This window comes from Nyctibius grandis, chromosome 1 (assembly GCF_013368605.1).
Source record: "Nyctibius grandis isolate bNycGra1 chromosome 1, bNycGra1.pri, whole genome shotgun sequence".
In the NCBI taxonomy this organism is placed as follows: Eukaryota; Metazoa; Chordata; class Aves; order Nyctibiiformes; family Nyctibiidae; genus Nyctibius; species Nyctibius grandis.
Window position 1 is genome coordinate 5840200 of NC_090658.1, and position 24135 is coordinate 5864334.

A 24135-nucleotide genomic window follows, 5' to 3' on the forward strand; every position below is an offset into this window, starting at 1 on the left:
GGACAGCAAAAATAAGGGACAGCAAATAGATCACTCCTTTCGCCTCCGAAGCCATTCAGCAAGACGAGAGGAGCTGGTTTCGTTCGGCTACAGCCTCTCTGGCAGGATGACTGCGCGACCATTCATATTTAATTATCACATAATAAACCAGCACCATTCGACAATGAAACGCTTATAATTGAAAACAAGATTGAAATACCCAACTGCCACCCTGCTTCCCCCGTGCTAATGCATGCCAAGGAGTAAAACGCCAATTTAACGCTCTCCGCAGGACTGGCCTTCACAAAGGAGAGGTTTCCTGGAGCAACCTGCCTTGTGCCTGCACAAAAGGACCTCGGGGCCGGAGGGAGCCCGTGGGAGCAGAGCGGCCTCGGCGGTGATAGGCAAGAGGAGTTCTCCCTCTGCCCCGCCAAGCAGATGCTCTCTGGAGGAGGGTTGATGTGTTAGGGAATTCACTGATGCCAAAGCCCTGCAGTTTGGGGATTTTCTGCAGACAGGTGCATGCTTGGGAGCCACCGTTTTGATTATGAGGATTTAAAAAAAGTACTAATAGTAAAATGATCTTGTAGGAAACTCTGATTTTTCAAAAAAAAGCATTTGCCACCGAAGCCCCAGTCTGATGAAGCAGTCCTCGTTAGCTCCGGGACCTCAGTGCTGTCTCATCCCGACTGATGAAGTTGAGGGGATTAAGAACTAAAACCCTTTTATTTCCTCCCAGCACTCTGAGGACGATCACTGGCAAACACTGACTTGCAGGGGTGATGGCTGCAACTCCAATTTGCTTCAGGCTCCTCTCTACAAGTAAATTAAAAGGGCCAACACAAAGGGAGGATAAAACTTACCTATTCCAGAGGCACATTTTCTATAGAATAGTCAGTGCTTATTACTATTAATAAAAATTATTAATATTATCAATTATGATAATTATTTATCATTAATAACAACAATATTTCTATTTGCTCTGGCTTGGTTTTGAATTTAGCACTTCTCTTCCATGAAAGGACATACATCTTGGTGAGATGCCCCTCTGGCTAAATCAGACAGCCTGTACGAGATTGATTTTTTCCAAGGAAACATCTAGTATTACTCCTATCAAAAGAATGGTAGTGTCCACAGAGCAGATGATAATTTAGGAAGTGTTTCACCGAGGCCCTGTGAAATACACTATATTGTCAAGTATTTTGCTGCCTGAATAGAACTTAAGATGTTTATACACAAATCTGAAATACGGTGGGTGCCTCCCTGCTGGGCAGAACAATTTACCAGGCTTAAAAAACAAATTAATATCCCAAAGCAGGTATCATTCTATAAGAGTAACATAAGGATGCCCACAGAGCATCAAAAATTAAAAAATAAAATCCAAGATGATGTTATAAAGAATGAAACAGATGTTGAGCAGAGGGGGAAACCTCCTGGGACTGAAACACGACGGCACAAATCACAAAGGATGGGAAATTCTAGCTCTAACTTAAAAAGCAAAACAGATGAAAGAAGAAAATGCAACACAGAAAGGCTACATCCAAAGGGATATACACACAGTTATCCTGGTAATTGGTTTCACAAGAACTAGACTTGGTTTTGGAATTTTAAAGGCTTTATAAACTGAAAAAAAACAACTTGTGTTTCCATATAAGGAGGGAATTCGATTTTGATATATACTCTATATCTATTCATATAGATTTTTTTCCTGATTTTTTTTAATCACTTACTGGTCTCCAAATTTTTAAACTTAAGGAATTTTCGAAGTTGCTCCAGGTGAAGTAGATGATAGTTTAAAGCAAAGCGTTACTCGTGAAGGCTGATGGGCTAAGATTTATGAGGCCTTTGTTTCTATTGAGATCACATAATGGAAACCTGTACCACAGCCCGGCACGCGTGAAAAACAGAGCTCGAACCCTACCGCAGAAGCAGCTTTCGCTGGGTTCACCACGGAAAGATGGGATTTGCTACAGTCACACAGAATCACAGAATCAATGAGGTTGGAAGAGACCTCAGGGATCATCGAGTCCAACCATTGCCCTTACAACACTCTGTCAACTAGACCAGGGCACTAAGTACCATGTCCAGTCTTTTCTTAAACACATCCAGAGATGGTGACTCCACCACCTCCCTGGGCAGCCCATTCCAATGTCTAATAACCCTTTCTGAAAAGAAATTCTTCCTGATGTCCAACCTGAACCTCCAGTCGATACCCCATGTTTATTAAAGGACGTTTTTCAGCGTGTTGTGCAATTCAGGAGGGATCAATGTTAGGACAGATGAAGGAGTGCCCGTGAATTTTATCCCACCGTTACCGTCACATGTTAAAATCAATGGGGCGCCAGCTCGGTGAATTAACACACGGCTCTCTGGAGCTGTAGCTCTCGTTTCATTTCCATCGCTCTCTGGACAGGTTTGGCGTTTGCTCTGGAGCCCGGTGACAGTAGACATCCTTCATGGTGTTTCTGTAGCGGTCTGTCCTCCGGTGATAAGCTATAATGGATCTGTCTGTAAGAAACGCTGTCTTGTCTCGTGTCCAAAAGGAGATGAGAAACAGCTTCTACGCTCAAATACTGTATTAACCTTGACAATAATGAAGTGGGTAATTAACTGTTTTGCCCTAATACGACCTTGCATTTATTGTCTTTAAAACTACTATACTTTACACACTCGTTAAGAATACATCATCCTTTGTCCTCTCGGAGCTGTGTCTTCAGAAGTCGATGAGGATTTAAAATCTCTGTGATGTGCAGGGTAAAAAAAAAAAGAAAAAGTATTTTAAGAAAACGTCGCTTTATAAACAGACAATCTAAACTCTGATTTTGCTTCTAGCTTGCTTATTCCCTCATTTGCATTATGCATAAACTAAAAGCACAACTTATGCGTATCTGAAAATAAATTTTTTCTTAAGAAAAAGGGCATCAAGCATAGCTGGACAAAGTAATCTAAGTGTACGTGATGGATGTGGTGGTAATTTATCTTCTTGTGTTGCAAGACATTCGAAGTATTTGAAGCCGCGTTCATGACACCACATCTTACTCCTTGGCGTAAGCCAATGTGACCAGCACTTCTTTGGGGAGAAAAACTGATCCTTGTCATCACATCAGAAGGAAAACTCTGGCTTTCCTTGGAAGTAAGAGAGTTTTATAGCTGCAGCCAAGGGTGTAGGAGGTGCCAGGGGTCTGCATTTGATCCCTTCTCACCAGAAGAAGAGGCTGTGAGATCTCAGACCATAGTCCCTAGAGGAGCTCAGAATAGCTGGAGACCCTCAAAACTCCTGGGGATGGCTGCAAGCTTGCAGCAAAAACCTGCTTTTTCCAGCAGCTCGGGGCCAACCTGAGCGGGGCTCCTTTCCCTTGTTTGTGAGGCTGAATTTTAAGTCTGAGCTGTCATCTTGAGGGCTGGCACAAGGACCAGGCTCAAAGGGAAGATGGGAGATGACAAAGACCTGCCCACGGTCTCCAACGGCTGACTTTATATAGATAAGTAAATACACTGTCAGGGAGAAAACGCGATGGCAGCTGAAAGCCCATCAACTGGGGAGCTCAGCTGGGATCCAGGACAGTTGTTCTCAAGTAAGCGGGCCCACTCTTTCACTTAAGGTTTGTCTCCATTGAATATTCACTTGAGGATGAGTTCTAACCTCTGAATCGCCTTTCCAAATTACAGTGTTGGAGCCAACCTTGCAATCCTACTGCGCTCCAGTGAATGCTTAATTAGACCTGAATGGGGAAGCTTCAGGAGAAAGGACTGAAAAACATTTCTGTACCTCCATCCTCTCTTTTCCCCACCTGATGATGGCATCATGGCTGCTTGTGCTTCCCATGCTCACAGCAGAAGTGCCAAAGCAATGCTGCACTGCCATCTGCAGGAGATGAGCTTGTGTGTCAGCCTTGGTCATTAGAGAAAAGACTGTTTAAAAGAAAGTGCACAAATCCTGCCTATTTTTTGGACAAAAGGGGTTCAGAGGCAGAATTAAGGACTGGGTCTGTGCCGAAGTCACGTCCCTCTCCTCTGCATTTCCTCACACCCAATGTAGGTGCAAGTGTCCTGGGGCACTCATTCGTACATCACGCTTCCCAAAAGTCCCAGGGTTAGGAAGTTGATGACTTGTCCCCTAGGTGTTGGCACAGTGGCCGTAGCATTGGGTGACCTCTTCACACAGCTGGCAGACCCACTCCTCACCGGCGGCCACCTCAGGGCTCTCTCCCTTTGGGTGCCATCTGCTCCCACCACCACTGCAGGGTCCTCTTCGTAACCATGTCTGTGCTATGTCTGTATGGTTGTACCGCGAGGGAGGTATTTGGATGTGTTGGCTGCTTTGAACTCTGAGACTTGGGTCGCACCAAAACCCACCTTCTGGCTGTGGGACCACCCAACTTCATCCTGAGTCAGAATCAGAGATGCTACGGATTGTGTGAGTGAAAAGCAAGTGCTGCATCTGGGCAGCTGCCTCCTGACCTCGGCAGGTGATGAGCAGCTACAGTCAGACAGATGGATGGGCACCAACCACACCAACCAAACCAACCAATTTCCCCTGCTAATACAAAACATTAAACTAAGCGGGAAGTTTGGGGCACTTGTGCGTTACAGCATTACCCTGGAAACATGCCTTTTGCCACAGAAACTCATCAGATACATGGTGAGAAACGGTGCTGGATGGGAAGAGACGTCATTTATCACTCTGCACCCTCCAGTAGTGTCCTACGGGATCTGCTCCAGTTTTGATCTACAGTCTGTCTACAAAACAGCTATTACTCAGGCTTAGTCACAAGGAATATACAACAGACAGGAAAGTATGTCAGAACACTTCTTCCTGAAGCCTGTAATTTAGAGCTTGGTTTAAACCTGGAAGCCTCAGAGTTTGTATCATTTCTGTTATGAATTCCTTCCCAATGCTATATATTCTCATTCTCCCCATAAAAACAATAATAAAAAAATTAATCGTTTCTGGCATCCCACAGATCCCTCCTGGGGGAAGGAGTTCTGCAAATTTCACCAGTGTTGGATGCCTCAGCTGGGCGAGGAGGTATGGGTCTCTGCTCCCTGGATCATGCTCTTTACGCCATAGAGTCACCAGGCAAAACCAGGAGCACAAGACCGTGCCACCTGCCCCTCGCTGTGAAGTGCTTAAGCAAACAAGCCATTATCCTCTCTCATTAGTTTTTCTATTCCCTTTCTAGGAGATCCAGAAATTCCTCTTTGGGACAGCTCTTAGACAGGACTTTTCCCGTGCACAGGAGAAATTAAATGCAGGAAGTGCCATGTCTGGGATGTGCTCATCACCAGAGCTGACTCAATATCACTGGATACAAAAAAGCAGGTTTTAATCTGTCCCCCACTAAGATTTGACATGTTATCCACCTCCCGACGGATGCTAACAGCGGCAGAGCGGGTGGTTTCTGTTTTGCATTACGACAGAAGAGGCAAGTGATACCCATATCGACACCTCGCTGCAGGTAACACCGCGCTTCCCAAGGGCAGAAGGTCACTGTGGGTAACACCAGTTCAGAAATACCTCCCTCAGAGGGGCTGCTTTACCCGTGTGAAGTGCTCCCCACCATTCTGGTTTCCTTAATATTGGACTAGAGATGCTGAGCTTGGGGGAGCATAATGCCAGGCTGTTTGATGGCTGTGTTACTCCAGCACTGTGTCCTTGTCTCTCTACTAAATTCAATGGAATAAAAAAAATAAATCATTCTCACAATTTCTCCTTTGGAGGAGGGACGGGTCCCAGAGACTCCTTCCCGTGCACCCACCTATATAAAAACATCTCCCGCTTGCTGCCTGACAAAACGCCGCGGCTGCTCTGGGCTGAGCTCCGTAGCATCCTTTGGTGGGGCTCATCCATAGGGGCTGGACTGAACTGGTCAGATGAGCTGTCATCGCCAGGTTCCTGCTGCTGCAAACCACCTATGCGAAGACCCATGAAACAAGCCCGTCTACGCTGCAGTCCCATTTCTGAGCCCACATCGGCATTGCCAGATTTTTTTTGCTGCCGCACAGCGAAGTCACCGCACAGCAGAGAGCTGAGCTTGGCAATATGCAGCCTTCAGGTGAGTACACCCAACACTATCACGTTAATTAACCTGATACAGGCAACAGCACAGGATAGGAGAGAAGCTGGGAAAACGTTGGCCTGGCCACGTTAATTATTGAAAGATGATGATGATGATGATCTACATTGACGATGTAGCAATGAAATTTACTCAGCCTGAAAAATACATATTACTCAATGGATCAAAATAAAGCTACATCTAAAGGTTTGAGAGAAGTGTAATATGCTTAACAACAACACTAGTGCCAGCTGTTTAAAATTCTTCGAAAGTAAAATGATGGAAAACCATAAAAAAAGGCTAACAAAATGGCCCTGTGTCATTTGTCACCCTTCACAGCGGTTTTAAAGCTAGTTGCCATAACAACAAGAGCAACATTTCATTATAATCACACTCACCGGTAATTCTTTTAATATTTTAAAATATAGTAACTTTTAACAAAACGTTTAGTTTTAAAATTCCACTGAAATATCTACATTCTAGTAACTTTTCCTTTTTTTTTCTTTTAAAAATACACAAACATGCTTGTTACATGTCATTTGAGATGCTATTAGAGAATATTAAACGTCAAAAATTATTCTGGGTCTACTTAAAACACACCAGGTACGTGCAATCTTATATGTAACACGTACACACAGATCTCTCAGACACACAACAAATGAGAGTGAAATGTGACTTAAAAGTTTTAGCTTGAGTGAGAAAGTTAGTGTACTTATCACTGATGAGTTGTACAAGCACTTCACAGGGAGAAGAATGGAGAAAACTCAAACCCATATAATTTCTATTTCTTAGGACTTAGGACACTTCAAAATTTTCTTTCATCCCAACAGAAAGAAAAAGCAAAATGTCCCACAAGATGGAATTCCTCAAAAACATTAACTGTAGGGATTTTAACTGCCCTCTTAATAGTGTTGCATTTTCCTAAGGCTGGTGGCAATCGTTTCAGCATACGGCGCACAGAGTGGACCAGCTAAGCCGAACAGCTGTATCGAACTACACCAAAGACTTTAGTTTTTTTGGCCACATTTTGTACAAAATCCGTTCATCAATGTCAAACTTTCCTATTTTGTCAAATCAACATTTTCTGGCTGACTCGGAAAGCTTGTGGCCAGCCCTGTTGATGAACACCAGCAGGACCAGGTACCTTATTCTCCCCCTTTCAAAGCCACATCACCTACCAGTGCCTCTCTGCCAGTGAAATTTTCTTTTTTTTCCCCCCCCAAGGAAGTCGTAAAGCAAATTCAGTAAGATTTACTGAGGTATAGCTGTGGTGCAGCGACTGCTGGTATGGTTTCTGCACCTTGCAGCATCTCGTGGTGGTTATGGGGGAACCCTGCAGCGGAGGCACCCCACAGCTTTCCAACTGGGCTGACTTCAGAGGCAGCTAAAAAACACAAAGCAAAGCTGGGGACAAGTTCCCTCCAAGAAACACAACTCTTTTTTAGTCTTGTAACACCAAGACAGGAGCGGACTGGAAATTCGTGACATGTCACAGCTCCAGGACCAAAGTTCGCTGCAGGCAGGGCTGTGTGTGACTTGAACAGGTTTATGTCCAAATAAAAATGACACAGAATTAAGGGTAGTTAATATAAAGCAATAAAGCTCCAGTGTCTTTAACTGGTACCTCAAGAAATCTGGGCTTGCAAGCTGGCTTGTGCCTGGATTACTTATGTGGATGGGAGAGATGTGGGAATGATGCCTTCTGCACTGCAGCTCTTCTTCCTCAGCCATGATGCAGGTGCAGGGAACAGGAGATGAAGTAAGAGGTGGATGAAGGAAGAGGTTGTCGCAATCCTGATGCCTCTTTCAGTTCTGGCATCAACGTTTTCTAAGCAAAACGCGTTGCAAAACTGCATCTTTCAGGTGTGAACTGACCTCCGCTCACCAGCACTGACTCTACTGCCCATCGCTTTGAGCTTGGTGCAACCATTCACATCAGCAGAGAAATTCCATGGAGGTGAGGTAACAAAAGGACCCCAGAGGGGCTTGGGGCTAGCCCAAATGGCTGCACAGTTTTCTGAAGCCCTCTGTCCAGTCACAACACAATCGTCATCTACCTTAATGCTGTATCTGCCAGTTGTCCCTACGTCTAATATTCGCAGCCTAGATTGTTATTTTTCCGTGTTTTTACGTGGGGGAGGTGTGAGGAAAATAAAACCCACATTTCTCAACAAAGGCACAAGAAATCACAAGAATTAAACACTCACCCACCACCTCCCCCGATGCTTCAGCTTTGACAACCTACTGCTCCGCTTCACGGGAGCTGTGGGTCTCCCACGTGGTGCCGACGCTGAGACGCCGACCGACACTGCTTCTATGGCACAGAGTCAGTATTTTACATCTACATGTGATTAGTGCTGGGAACTGGTGGGGCACAACATCACGTGAGCCTTCCCAGGGCTGATATGCATTTTGACCTACGAGGAACGGCTGAGGGAGCTGGGGTTGTTTAGCCTGGAGAAGAGGAGGCTCAGAGGTGACCTTAGTGCAGTCTACAACTACCTCAAGGGAGCTTGTAGAGGAGTGGGAGTCGGCCTCTTCTCCCAGGCAACTAGCAATAGGACAAGAGGACATAGCCTCAAGCTTCGCCAGGGGAGGTTCAGGTTGGACATTAGGAAGCATTTCTTCTCAGAAGGGGTCATTAGACATTGGAACGGGCTGCCCAGGGAGGTGGTGGAGTCACCATCTCTGGATGTGTTTAAGAGAAGACTGGACATGGCACTTAGTGCCATGGTCTACTTGACGTGGTGTGAGGGCAATGGTTGGACTCGATGATCCCAGAGGGCTCTTCCAGCCTCATTGATTCTGTGATTCTGTGAAAAATAAAAGAAGTTTTTCTAGAACCAAGGTGCATGCCACCATCACAGATTTTATTCTAGGGGCCAGAAAGGAGTTGGTGTGGGATTTTCCTGTGGAGAGGAGCCCCGCAGTAGGGTGGCTGGTGTAAAAGACAGTGCCCCATCGTTTCAGTCTCGCTCACCACCCCATACATTCATTGTACCGACCACCGTGGTACAGGGGTACTGACTGCCACCGTGGAGAATGCCATTTGCTCTCAACCAACAACGTCGATTAAAAAAGCCTGAAGAGGGGGACAGCCTGTCACTCATGAAGTCGCACCGCAACATAAACCGTCTTTGTAGCCCGAATGACATTTCCCCAGATGAGGTTCCCCTCGTGCCCTAAACATGCCTATTAACAAACGCAAGGCTGATGGAGTATTAACCCAATTAATAATCCCGGCACTTTCTTCCCAGTGAAAGATTTCTGGCTGTGGTTTGATCGCGCTTTCTGAAATATTTAAGTGAATTCCAGTGTGATAAAATTTTACGCTAGGGAAGTAATTGCCTTCATCTGACAGCTCTGACAGTGGGGCGCTTGGTTATGAGGGCAGAGGCTCTCCGGTCACCCCGCTGCGGTCACAGTCATCTCCTTGCTTTTAATTAAAATGAGGATTTTTGACAGTCTGATAATTTAGAAGAAACAATTTAAACTGTGTTACTTTTTGCTGTGATTTACCACAGCAAAGGAGACTTTATACATGGCAGATGCTTGAAGACCAAGTCAATGTTTCTGTTTCAGAGCATACAGAGGCCAGCTCGAGAAGCTCCTTGTGCTCCACAAGCCACGGCGCAGGGTTGTGAATTACCTTCTCACTTCATAAATCATCAGGCGAAGGCAGCGAGCAGAAGATGCTGCCGAGTGCCTCGGTCCCGAGCGCCGTGCAGCCGGCGTTTCGCAGATCGATGGGCCTCGTCTCCCATGAGCCCAGCACAGTGTCGCTCAGGGTCGAGACGGTCACTGCAATCACAGCCCTGCGTATTTGGGATTAAGGTGCTGAGAAAGGGTGGGATGATGTGTGTGGGGCACTGGCCATGCTGGCAGGGAAGGGACCGTGAAGGTACAGCAGGAGAAATCACCCCGAAGCCAGTGCCATGCTGAGAAGTGCCTCAGTCCCACAGCCTTAAAAACAGTGAGAAAGTTTCAAGGAATTTCACAAAAATTGTGTGTTCCTGGCCACACACATGTAAGGTGTGCTTTTTTAATCTGATGGATGTCTGAGTATTATGGGCTCATTCATCTTCTGAAACCTCACCCTTTGATTTCAGAGAATTTAGGAATTTGTATTAGCAAAATAAAAACACAAAATCATGTCATATGCACGGTAAATTGCAGTGTTCTTTCTTCCAAGGAAATGTATTAGTTTTCCTTTTCAAGGACAGCTGTTAAATGGGAACTGCAGCAATAGGAACGCCCTGAGTAAGTGGTACTAACTCCCACTGAGCATTTTTCACCTGCAAACGTGGACATAGAGCAAAGAAATCTGTTAGGCACAGAAATCTAACGGTTAGGTCAAATTTACAAGGCAGGCGAGAGGAAAGACATGAGGAGCTTCCCGAGCTGATGTTTTAATTACTCACTCTTGTAAACGAGAAGTGCAAATCAAACACCTTCTCGATGAGAACAAACCGAGGCAGAAGATTTCAGAGGATGCTCTGCAGCAGAGTGATTTGCAGGGGCGATGCCCGGCACAGCACCACGGTATCTCATTTACAAGAAACTGCTGAAACATTTCTAGGGTAATCTTGATTTGATTCGATTTGCTGGGCTGCGCCGCCACCAAGTGCACTCTGTCCCCAGCGGCAGATTGGTCCTGACACGCTTAATAAATTAATCTGCCTGACAAAGTGCTGCTCCCCCCCCTTCCTCCAGCCTCCCCGGACAGCACAGAAAGTCAGGAAGAAGAAGGGCCACGCAGCCGCTGCTGCTGAGAGAGAAATGAGGGTGCTCCCCCCGGCCTGGGGTGTGGGATGGGAGTCAGACCCCACCTCCTGCCCCAGAGCGTTTTCCTGGGGTCGTTCACAAAAGCTGGCGTGGTTAAGCCAGTTTTCTATGCCCATATACCCCAAGGTTCCTGAGAAGTGCTACTTCACATGGAAGCCTGTGTCTTAGCAGTAAGCATCTCCACTCGCACTGTGCTCAGTGGGAATTATTAAATGCAAACTGGAACACAGACAGCAACGACTGTTTTGTTCAGACTACAAAACTGTAAAATTAGGTAAAATTCAATCTCTTGCTGTTCCTTTAACTGTGTGATCCTGATAGCTACCTAAAGCCTGTTGGATCTGATCTTGGCAATTAAAAAGCCGAAATGATCATCCTAAATACTTCTGTTCACTTTTCTCTCTCCAAACACCTGTATCTGAAATGCCCTTTTCTTTTTCCTGACCTGCACAGTTCATCCCACAGACAACAGAAAAGGCATTTTAAAGTCTCTGCAGGCAAGTCAGCGTTGTTCCCCTGTAATATACAGCGCTTGTCTAGTGTAACTGGATCCTGCGTGAAAGGGGAGACAAGAAGGAAAGAGCAGCAAAGCACTTTCAAATTCCTAGAGAGCCACCAAGGCCCAGAGGTAATCATGTCAGAGCAGAAGATAGAAAAAAACACATTTATACCTGGAGCTTTAGCTCAACAGGTAAGTGAGGTGCTTGGCAACATTGTTTTCCGCATGATCCTTCTGCTCTTCTTGAGCTAAACTCTGCTGGGATTGAATAAATGTGGCTGTTTGGTTATAATATAGAATATAATTTAATGCGACTATAACCAGTATGGTTTCTGCTCTGGACTACAATGGACCAAAACAAGTTCATTAGTTCTAGGAACAAATATAGCATGGAGATGTGCAGAATGTGTGGTTACTGAATGATTATTGTCATTGAATTATTAAGTGGAAATGGAAGAACCAAACACTGCCCTAGTGCCAACGTGGAGTGCGAACGTTGTGTTACAATTTTATATGGAAATCCTCTCCCCAGACCTGTTATGAAGTGGGCTAAAACATCTACCTTGAACAAATGCCATCAGGATGCCCAGGCAGGCTCCTCATCACTTCTGCTCTCCAGGCCTGCTTTTGACATGCAGGGAGATGAATTTCCAGAGATTTCTTGCTGCCACCTAGTGTTCCCACTGCAGGCACTCACGACATTTTCTAACATCAACAAAACTTTCTATCCCAGGGACTTCAGCAGTGCTACTGGAGGTTTGGCCAGTCCATGGAACTAAGAAATCTCCCGGGGTGTTTTACTCCATCAGCTTTCTCAGCTGAGCCAAGCGACAGCTCTCTGGACCATCTGACTGAAGCTTGGTAAAACACATTCAGCCTTTCCACGTGTTTACTGAGGAAAGCATTTACTGCTTACACTCTACTGTTTATTTTCCATGCTTTGATCTGGGGGATCACTGCCATGGTACAGGAACCAGAAGGATCCTACCACTGCAGCAGCTGCCCCGAAGCACCACCTTTACCTGCCCAAAATCCCTCTTCTGGTCTCAGAAATCTTCTGGGTCAGTGCAGGGAAAGTTTTGGAGGCAAAAAGCTTGGCTAAACAAATGGGAAGGAAACAACAGCCATGTTAGCAGCTATGGAGCCAGAGCCCTTCACCTCCCGACAGCAAGCTGGGAGCGTGGCTCACTTACCGGGGCAGCCAAGCAAGCGAGAGGAGTTACTGGAACAGTTTCCTATGAATTTGTCTTCAGGGACTAACTTCCATGTTAAAAAAAGAACCTGATTACGAGTGCCCTTGCTCAGGATCTAATTCCTGGCTCATTTCAGGTTATACAGCACTACCTGGAGAGTATTCCCAGGCTGATATTCCCAGAGGAGACCAGATTCAATTTCTGAAACGCTGACACCAAGAGTTTGTTCCTTTTATGTGTAGACCTGCAGGTTAACGTGTTTCTTGAGCTCTAAAGCAGCCTAGTCTGCCTCAGCAGATGCAGACCGTGAACTCCTAATTTACTTCAATCTTTACTTAGTGTATTGCAAAGTTCTGCTCGCCCGTGTAAATTCTCATTAATGAAACTAAAGCTTGCCTCCAACACTACTATTACTTAAAATCACAATACTGATGCAAACAGCATTTAAAAACATTCTTTTAACTAATTATGCTAGAGAAAACTACTTTTACCCACAGAAGTCTGTAATCTATATTATTGTCTATTACTGCTGCAGGCCCAGGTAAAGTAAATCCTTTCTCATGTGAGCAGACCAATTCAAATCAACGTCAACTGTCGCATGAACAAAGCGAACTCAGATGACGAAGGATTTCTGAACAGCATCCTTAGCTCTCCAACCTGCAAACAGCAAGCAGTGACACAACTCCAGGGAAGAGCTCAATGAGCTCAGTGGGACTGTGCAGGGGTAGGTGCAAGCCTGCCTCCAAGTAGCTGCAGGAGTAGGGTATTGGTAGCACAAGCTCCTTCGGGGATGTCAAAAGGGACCTTTTGAATGAGGGACACGATCAGCAGGTAACTGATTATCACTCCTCCAAGGCAGAGAGGCAAAATGAAGTACTTAAAGCCTTAGTGCAGTGCTGAACTTGTCTACATGGTCCAACGTGGACCAAAGCATCATTCCCTACCCAGTGTTATCTGCCTTAGCTAGAGGGACAACCTCTGCAAATCACATTTCTGCAGGCATTGCTCCTGGGTCATTTGAGCACATTTAAAGGATAGAAATAAGACGGAATGTGAAAAAACTTGTTTTGCCACTTACAGTATTTATTCTGTGTGGTGGGAGAGGGTTTTTACTTGCAATCTCAGTGTTTCTCTAGGATGGCCAGGTCCTGCTTGTAAACCCTGATGCTGGTTTCTACAGTTCAGCTGCAGACAGACCCCCCAAACGTACCTCGCTGAACCTGAGGGGTTTGTTATGGGGGACAAATATCTTGGTCAGAAAAACTATGTGAATAATTGATTTTACAGGTTCATTATTTGAACTGAAAAACTGAGGAACAGTTTGTGTTTTGAGTCAATCTGAAATGATAATGATGCTGGTTTTTCTTCTCCAAATGAGGCTCTAGAAAAACAATTTCAAGTCAGGCTGAAGTGCTTCAATAGCATGGAACGCAATGGTATGAAAATGAAAAAGCTGCTGCTAAAAAGCTGATCAGAAACTTTGCTGTTCAGAAAGCCAGATACTCAAAACTATAAAGAAGATCTGAGAATGCACCAGTTAAAAGCACCACGGGAAGAGGTGAGTCCTTAGACTAGACTAGACTAGACTAGAACCATTTCAGTTGTATGGGACCTACAACAATCATTTAGTCCAACTGCCTGACCAATGCAGGTCTGACCAAGTTAAAGCATGTTATTAAGGGCATTGTCCAAATGCCTCAAACGCTGACAGGCTTGGCTTCATTTTATGATGACTCTATGTTGCCAGTGTGACACTGAAGTAACAAATCCATGCACCAGTTAATGTACTTTTGACAGAGATGAAGATGTATTAATGTCACTGAATGTATGTGGATATGGGTATGGAGAAGACCTGAGGAGGGTGCAAGGAAAGGAGAAACCAGTATTATTGGAGCAATAGCACTCCTGTCCCCTAACTTTTGTCCTCAGGCATTTTTTCACCTCACCTGACCTCCTGCCCAGGGTCCATTGGTAGAGAGAGACGGGCAGCTCCCGCCATGGTGGTGCCAGAAGATGAGTCGCTGTTAACAGCCCGGCTCTGGGCTGTTTCCTGGGGCACTTCACATCCAAGACTGCTTTGATTTTTGAAACCAAAATATTTAAATACTTTCACAGAAAAAAATGAAACCAACAATTTCTGATCTCCACAATGTATCTTCTTCCAGCTGATGCATTTTCCATAAAACGAACGACTCATCTGAACAATTTCTTCCTATTATTCAGGCATTTTCTCTCTTGTCGAACTCAACTTCACAGGCAGCAGCAATATTCTTCTAAAGGAATTATGTAAAAACCTGTAATTTTCTGAAATCAGACAATCAGAAATAAAACCAAAAGTTTCCTCTGTACAATGTAGTACGTATGAGAACATATTAACCCAGTGATATATATCATAAAAAACTTCTGAGCTGTGTACTTCTGGCATTTATTCCTACTGTGGCTGAGTTTTATTGGTACAGTGACAGATTTCCTGCAAGATTACACAAAACTGGCAACTTGGCTCTTCTCACACCAAGCGAATGTCGCAGTAAGACACATCCATGGACACTAGGTGGCATATTTGTATTGTGTCTGTACACGGGGGTACAGAGATGAACTGAAGCAGTATTGTCACTTAAAAATGTGGTAAATCAAATAGCCCTCAAAAGTGAAGCATTATCCCTTTGAAAGAAAAAGCTTCTACTTAAATATGTTGCCATAGGTTCTTCTGGCACCATGTAGCATCAAACGCGTTCCTGTCCAGTGATCAAAATAAATTGGAAGTGGGGCTGCCTTACAGGACAATTACAAATCTGACCACAATCACTTGTAGGTGAAGATAACCACAGAAGAACTGAGGCTGGAAGGAATGTCTGCAGGTCATCCAGTCCAACCTCCTGCTCAGAGCAGGGCTAACGTCAAAGTCCAGTCAGGCTGCTCACGGCGTTGTCCATCAAGTTTTGCCCTCTCCAAAGCCTGAGATCCCACAGCCCCTCTGGGCTGCTGTCTCGCTGCTCAACCACGTTTGCTGGCAAAATATCTTCCTTTCACCCAGAATTTCCTATGCTGCAAGGTGTTGGCTCTTGCCCTTTTTGGAGACACTCCCTCTACCTTCTCTCCTCCTGGCTGAGCATGCGTCAGGCTCAACGTGCGATTGCAAAGCGTGTAATTAGGAAACGTGAGTTATTGAGCATGAATTTTCATGATGTGGTTACATGGAAGGCCCACGAGATGTCAGCAGCCTCCCAGGTCCTGTCCCAGCAAGAGCAGTGCTGTGGGTCCACAGCGTCCTGCTGGGATGGGAGCCAACCTTCTTCAAGCAACTTCAGACTGTCCCATCTAAAGAGGTACCACGGGAGGAATATGCAAAAAAGAAGGAGCTGCTCTCAAGAAGGAGAGGTAAAAATCTGGGAGGGCGAGGAATAGAGGTCAGGACAACCACCTCTTTGTCCATCTGCCCCCAGGCAGCGGGTAAAGCCTTTGAACAGCTCTTTGTTTCTAAAACCCCCTTTTCCTGGTCAGGCATTTCCCCTCCATGCAGGAGGAGAGGGCTGGGGGTTATCGAATGAGAGGTGGACATTTCTGAGTGCTCAAGCCTAGACAAGGACCCCTGCTCATCTCCTCTCTTTGAGGTCTTTGGCCACTCAGCACCACGGTGCACGGCTCTGTGCAAATACTCAGCGTCCTCCATCTAAGCAAGGAAAGCATGTAAACATAGGAGAAAAATGACACCTTAAATTAGGCTTGAATTTCACTGCTGGAAATACTTTAGGAGGCCAAATAGGATGGGTAAGGGAAATGTCTGCTTGTCCTTCTGTCAACATGCACAGTAAACACAAGCTTTGATTTTCATGACAGAGCTATTAAAAGGGCCATGACCAGTAACTCATTTTCTGATTATTTTTTCCCTGTGTAGTAGAGAGGCTGAAATATTGCAGTAGAAGCTTAGAAAGGTTTTAAAGATTACAGTTAACACACCAGGGTCGGGGTCAAGGTTTGAGAGGCAGAAGTGAGAAAAACTAATAAGACAAAACATACAGATTAGACCACTGAAACATGAAGATGAAAGAGAGAGAGCGAAGCCAGTGATCCTGCGGTCTGTCCCCTACATAAATTCTCTGCCCTCCAACACCCACGCACTGCAGGACGTCAGGTAAATGAACTGCCGCGGGTTAATGGCACAACTAATGTGCATCTCAAATTAATGTGCATCTCAGCCCAGCCGTGGGGCATTCAAGGGCATTTTGGGGAAGTGATGGAAAGGATGATGTTTTCTCTATTTTTCAGGCAGCTCAACCCACACGGCACAGAAGAGGCTCCTTCCATTTTACTGACAATACAGCATCGGTGTCAAGCTGAGGATCTCACTCTGCCTTTAGTGGCTGAACACGGACCCCTCTGCATAGCCAAGCTGTGCTAATGCTCACCTCAGTGCACGTCAGACACCACGGGGTAGCGAAAGCCCTCATCCCCTTACACCCTGTGTTTTCGAGGGAAGAAAATGGGGGAGAAAATTCAGGAAACGTGAAATTCCACCACATGAGCATGGTTGGATTTATTGCGACGTGCTCGGGAGAGAAAGACATGCAGAGGTCCCAGCAGGAAGGATTCAGTCCTCTTGATGCTTCTATATATTTTGCCACCCAAATACTCACAGCCACCTCCCTCCTTACTCAAGGACAAGCCCTCCACCATGTCATCCTCAAGTTGGGTACCTTGATCTTGCTGACAGTGTGGATGGGTGAGACTACCCAACACATCAACAAAAGCAAAGCAATGGAGGCTTCACGTACCAGCACAGATAACTGAAGAATAACCCCAGCGTCGTGTTTTTTCAGAAACAAATGGCATTTATTTTCCTCCAGTAACTTGACAGAAGTGAGGACGCTCAGCTGTTTGCTGTACTAGGAAACATGAGAAGGGATTTTAACAAGTGCCATCTTCAGTGCCATCCCACTGACAGCAGCAGGCATTCAAGCATCTTAATGGAGCATCTTTACAAAGCCGATGCTAAGCAAAAATCCCCCAAATAAGGGTTCTGGTGTTTGTCTTCCTAATATTTTGAGCAGAGTGGAGAAACCATGAAGATGAGTTTTGCTGCCAAAGGACGAGGCATTTGCTTCGTTATCGATTCTGAAGCTTCTCAAAAATCAAAGGGTGGCAACACGCTGAAGCTCCTGTGTAGCGTAACGGTGATGACAGACCAAGCGTATCACGTGCTGAGGGCAAACACGCAGACCATGAGCTCAGGTACACAACGGGACAACTACAAAGTACTGAAGCAAGAGGACTGGGAGGCCTGGCATCAGGACCTCAGACTTCGTGAAGCCTATTTTAAGTACAGGAAGACACAGACGGTTCACATTTTTCATGCAGAGATGTTCTCAGTGAACAATCAGCCTTTTTTCAAACCTCTCTGTCTCCACACCCCAAACCTACCAATATCACTGTCGCTTTCTATTTTTCATGAATTTTTCTGCTGTGTTTTACTGACTCGTGTTAGCATCTGAAATACACAATATTCTGCTGGTATCTGGGTCACCCACTCCGAGAAGGGAAATCCCATTATTGTCTCTCCTCGTACTTGAAATGAATCAATTTGTACAGTCAGCTCAGGTTTGGATTCAAATGCTGATATTGCCATGACAAGCTGCTGCCACTCGTGTGCAAAAGCACTGCAAGCCTTTCACCCCAGCCAACGCAGAGGCAGGGCGATGACATCCCCCAGGATATTTGGGAGCCCAGGGCGCTGCCTCTTCGTCATCGCTGCTGCCTTTGAATACAAATGGAGCAGTAAGAATATTTATCATTTATTTGTTTTAGCCAAAGGGATACACTATGTACCATGAGATCCTATCTACTCTGCACACTGAGAAACAAGTAAACATCACTAACTGGGAAAGCTACAAAACCTACCGAAATAAAGAAAAAGTCTTTCCCTCCATCCACCCTTCATGTGAAGCCCAAAGCAAGCAAACACCAGTTCTGTCTCAAAACCAAGAAATCATGCTCTCAAAATCTACCTCTATGATCTGTGCTACTCTTCAGTAGTGAAGGAGCACCTGTTAGCAGGAACACATCTGCCTCACACCATAGGGGTAGTCATACTGAAGTAATTAAACAGAGAATAAACTTAGGAGTGCAGAATAGTGGAGTTATGGAGATGCTGTATGACCCAAAACCACAGCACAAACCAACTCTGGCCAAATGCCTCAGCCTAACTTAATACTGTGACTCAGGACACAATTATGCATCTTCTGCTGCTGCACCTCAGGGCATCTACAAGTGTGTTAATTAAACTATCAACCGCTGAGTGGAAAAGAGAAAAGTTGTAAACAACATTGAGATCTTGGAACCTTTGGTTCCTATCTTTACGAACTGCAAGTGTATTTTAAACCTTCAGTTCTCACTGAAGTAATGAAATCCTCAGTGCCTTTCAACAGAACCCTTCAACAGAACTAAAGCTGCTGGTGCATGTGCACACATAAAAAAATTCATCTAAGTTAAATGATTATGCTGAACTAGTTTAGCAACATTAAATATTCTTAAAGTGGCCACAACTCAGTTTCTCTCCATAAGTTAAGTTATATCAAAACAAAGCATGTTAATTCTTAATAAATATACAGTAAAATGGTATCTTGCAATAGAGTTAAAAGCAAATCCTCAGATGACAGTCAATGCCTCTTAGTTGCTATTAAAACCAACCTGTTTTTTCCAGCACGATTATGGAGGCCCATTTCAATAGGCTGTAATGGAGTCTCGGACAGGGAAAGTAACTGGAGGGTGAAGGCACAATTTCTTGAACCCTTCAGTCTTAACCCAATTTTCTCGTCTAACTATACCTTTGGAGCAGTGGTATGCTATTAACTGCTATTTGGGTAATCTGCTTCCAAATCCACATCTTCCATCCATGCAGAAAACCCTTCCTGCAGGTCTCTGTAGACAGGCTTGTTTGAGCTCAGCCCCACGGCCACTGCCGAGATGGGGACCAGCTTGCAGGCATCCTGTCCCCAGGACACGCATCCTGGGGAGATGTCGTGGGATGCGCTGCTGCATCAAGGACCACCACGGCCCAAGGCTACACTGGAAGAATGAGCTCGGCTTGGGAGCTGCATTTTGGCTCCTGGCCCCAGCCCCTTCCTGGCACAGGATGGTTTAGTTCAGAAGTGCGTCCCTGGTATACGCACACAAATAGACTCCTGATACATAGACATATGCAGACCTCTGATACACAGACACAAAAGCAAGAATTGACAATTTATTGGAACCAACTGACAGTGATTTTCTCCACTTCAAAATGTGGCAATTATTCATTTGGGGCTTGATCCTTCACACCCTGCAGTGTGTATTGCTTCAGTGGGACTCTGCACGTGAACCCAGCTATGCATATGTCCATTCGCAGGCCTAGACCCAGAGTCATACTGCCTCTGTGGTGCTGAGAAAGTTAATACATTTTAAAAATTTTTAAGCTTATGGATTTATGGTTCCAGAACTGCAGAAAAGAGATGGTACTGCTGCAAGATAGCAAACTGATTTTTTTTTTTTTCATTTTAAAACATCTTTACACATTCATGTCAAAACATTCAGGAATATTTTGGTGTTAAGAAGGGCTGTGGAACAAAGTTGCTCTCCTCTCCCAGCAGGAAAAGGTTTGCCTACTTTTTTCCTCATTATTCTGGGCCTCTATTATACACTACGATATCTTATTACAGGCAAAAATCAAGACACTGGTTTTATCCCCCTTGTCCCGTAGCAACACCCAGCAGTTATCAGCAACTGATAAGTGTCCTTCAGGAGCAGGCAGTAAATGTAAATTTAGCAAAGAGCACTTATCAAATATAAATACAGGGTCTGTGCTCTTGGGATTATCTGATTTTCTCTTGCTGCAGAAAAATCCACATGAAAATTAAATCCTACATTTATTTTGCAGCTGCATGACAGCGAGATGTACATGACCAGAGTGGTATAGGCTACCACCAGCACACAGGTGTGATTTACCGGCATGTTAGGATGTGCAATCCCAGAAATGCTGCTAAATCAGGGCAAATTTGTCTACCAGGATCCTGAGCCTCTAAGGACAGGGATCACAGAGCCGTGCTGGTGCTCCGTCCAGCGCCACTCTACCCTCCGAGCCAAGTTTTTTCCCCAGCTGTCCAGCCTGAACCTCCCAAGCCACAACCTGGGGTTGTTTCCCCTCATTTTACCACCTATCAAGGAGTTCAGCTCCATCACCTGTGTCACCCCTTCCAGGCAGCGGCGGGTGGCAATGAGATCCCTCCCTGAGCTCCTTGCCTGGCTGAACAAGCAATTTAATTTTTTTCCTTTCGTGTACTTTCCCCTCCCTCCCTTGCTCCAAACTGCCTTTGCCTAAAGCACCATTCTTAAATTAATTATCAAGGAGCTTTATGCTGCAGAGGAGCATCATTTTGGGCCTCCATGGGGATTTGTGGCTTTTTCTTCTGCAGCCTGGGAGCGTGAAGGCATGGCCCCTGCAAGATCCATGACTCACACTCTTCTGGGACATTTAAGTTTGATACATACAACTCTTTTTCCTTGCAGCTCCACTATTAAATATTTGGATTTGCAGCTCTCTCTGTACTTGCACACTCCCCAGGCGTGCCTGTCTCCTGGGACAGCCACTATTGGTATTACTTCATTAAGGTTACATGCAATTAAAGGTAGGTTAGGAAACTCAAAAGGTGACTTTGCACGATACCTTCATAGGCGCGAGCTGGATGGGAGTGATGCATGATGGATCCACCATCGGCTTCGGCCTGTTCGCCGTGTCCGCCAGCAAGCTGTGCCACTGCTGAGGTAGTCCCGTGAACTTCTGCTCCCGGTGGTCAAAGCCAGTGTGAACCCGATGTTCGAAGTTGGAGGGCCCAGAAATTTCAAGCCTTTTCTTCTTCTTTCCGAACATGGTGGAAAAATCTGGAGAAGTCACAGGGAAACAGGAAAGAAAAAAAAATCTTTATGCTTTGTTGCGACGTGCAACCATTCTCTCAACTGCATAGATGATTTTAGTAGATGTTATTAGCCAAATACCTATATGAACTTTACTCCACACATTCTGTCTGAGATCTATGCAAGGAAAGCACTTACCTGACCTCCTCTCACAGGATCTGAGATTTTAAGAAATTAACCCAGCCTCTAATCTACATATGTTCGTAATACCTTATGAAACAAGGAAATGCCTCTGCTCCCAGTTGAGAAAGCCCCAGGTCTCTCTGCTATCTGCTTGTGCTGCAAGTTGCATCCCGTGAAAGCTCACAGCCCTGAGCAGCACCAGCAGCAGCGTACGGCTTTGCTGGGAGGACAGCACACGGTGTAAGTGGCGAGCCGTGCCCCGACACACCACAAGAGCAAATGCACACACAGCTTTTTATCTTAAATCTATACACCAGATCTTGGAGAAAAGACAACCCATCCCAGATGAAAGCCTGGCCCTGCTGTGTTCGTATCTATGTCTCACCCAGCAGCAGTGAAAGAGGGATTTATTCCTATACCATTTCAGCGATGCAAATAGATGAAGAGCTCAAATCTAATTCCAACCTGATCTAAGGTCATCTGTATTTGTAACAGGTCCTGCTTAAAAACAGTATCAAATATCAGCTGCTATAATCATCATATTTACATGGTGTGACTTCTCCTTGGAGAGAGAAACCATTTGCTTGAGAGAGCCACATGCCCAAAGCACCTGGGTTTATGCCTGGGTGGGTGCAACTCCCTGGCTCCTGGCCAGCAGACTCAGGTGGGATGCCTTACAGAAACAGCCCTACTCCTTTTAAGGTCCAGGAGGAAGGATCAACTCCTTTGGTCTTCGTGCAGGAGAAGAGAGAGGAGCCCCTCCAATGTTATACACGCAAGAAACTCTAGGCTGCTGGAGGAAATGTGACCTTCCCAGCTCATGCATCACTGGAGAGACCTGGGTTGACCTGGCTGCCTGGTAAAGCTAATCGTTACAGTACTTACTCTGCAAAAAGTGAGTGTTTTGGTCAACTATTTAGTTGTAATTTCCTGACAAGAATGGGTTTGTTTGCCTTCCTCCTGTCTGCTTTGCCCCTCCTGAGGAGCCTGGGGAAGGCAGCAGGAGGGTTTGCAGGGCACACAGGCAGATAGCTGGGGCAAGAGAGGTTTCAGAGGCAAAGTGGAAGGAGGCATGAACTGCAAACTGAAAGGGACGAAGGTATTTGCTCATTCTATTGGCATAATAAATAGCCAATACACTCACAATCTGGATTAACCCTTGGGTTTGGTGGGTCTCACCTTACAACAAAGTGGAGCTTAAAGGTCACATTGAGGCAAGTTCAGAACTGACTTTCTGAAGGACTCCAGAAACCTGCTGTGTAAGGCAAGGAGAAATTCCTGGTGCCAGGGAAACAGACAGAGGTCCTGCTGCTTTTCAGTGAAATACTGTCCTGTCCTGGAAAACTGTCCTCTGCTGTCTCAAAACAGTCCTCCACCCTGATCTCATGGCCATTTCAAGCAGGACTCAGTGAGCCCTTGAGCAGCATCTGCCTGAAGTAGCAGCTGGGTGAGGAGGCTGGCAGAGCTATAAAACCCCTTGTATCACAGGAGAGACTCAGCTGTAAAGGTGCTGCCCTGACTTTATGATTCAGGAGGTGGAGAGGAGAAGCTTGAGGAAGAAAATACAGCTGCATTGCTGCTGCAAAAAAAAGATGGGATGATAAATCAGGTATTTATTCTACTGTCATTCCCTTTTACTAGTTTATTTAAAGATCAGGTCCATTACTTGAAAATTGATTGCTGGCTGCTTTGGGAGTCCCTCCTGTGTGTTTGCAGGGGATTACGTCTCCCTTGTGTGTATTTGCTTTAGACAGAGCAGACATGCTCCTGTTGGCCCTTCTTCACAGGTCTCATCTTCCACACCTCCCTCTGGCTTTGCTCCCCTTCTGTGAACTCCCTCCAAACCTCCTGTCCTTTTGACACTCTCTCCATCTCTGTTAACTCTGGCATCTTCCTCTCCTGAATTCTCTTATGATCGCCTTGCTATCTAGCCCTTTTTCCACTTCCAACATTATGAACTTTTTATTTTGCGTGTTGGGTACCTTGTGGCACTTGCAGAGGTGTTTCCAGCCTAACCCAAAGATGTCACGGTTGGTCTCTGGTCAAAGCTTATTTGTTTTCAAGGCTCAAACACAAGGAGCCAGCAGTTCAGGTAGTAGATTGTATTCACTGCTCATCCGCAGGGCTCCACAAATCGCAGCCAGCTGCAGATCAATGGCACTGGATTGATTTCATTCACCCTCTGGGATGTGGATCTATGAGGCCTATTGGAGTCACATTTTAAACCATCAGCTCTAGACATGTACTTCTTCATCTGATCAATGCCAGTACTTCCAGGGTTTCCCGCTGGACTTGTACCCTAATGCAGCTGTTAGATGCTTGAAGTCCTCTAGAGCACCAAACAACATCAGATAAATAAAAGCACATCAGCTGGCTGTACATTGCCTTTTCAAAAAACATACAGCAGATTCATTCAACAAGATATAACCCCATCATTTTTAGATTGCCCTTTGACACGTTGTGCTCTTGTTTTAATACCACTGCAGCTAGAAGCAAATGTGAAATTTGGCCCAGTGGGACCTTTACTTTCTCAGGAGAATATTTTAGTCTCAAACCT

The 24135-nt window shown here is 45.4% G+C and overlaps 1 protein-coding gene across 1 annotated transcript in view; it reads right to left on the minus strand.

Annotated features, from left to right (window-relative positions):
- The window catches only part of PAK5 (p21 (RAC1) activated kinase 5), a 40929-nt gene extending 19518 nt beyond the window's left edge, over window positions 1-21411 (minus strand). The window contains exon 1 of the mRNA XM_068404411.1: window positions 21208-21411. Coding sequence (XP_068260512.1) covers window positions 21208-21411 — 204 coding nt within the window. The remainder of the gene's footprint in view (window positions 1-21207) is intronic.
- Window positions 21412-24135: the final 2724 nt, after the last annotated feature.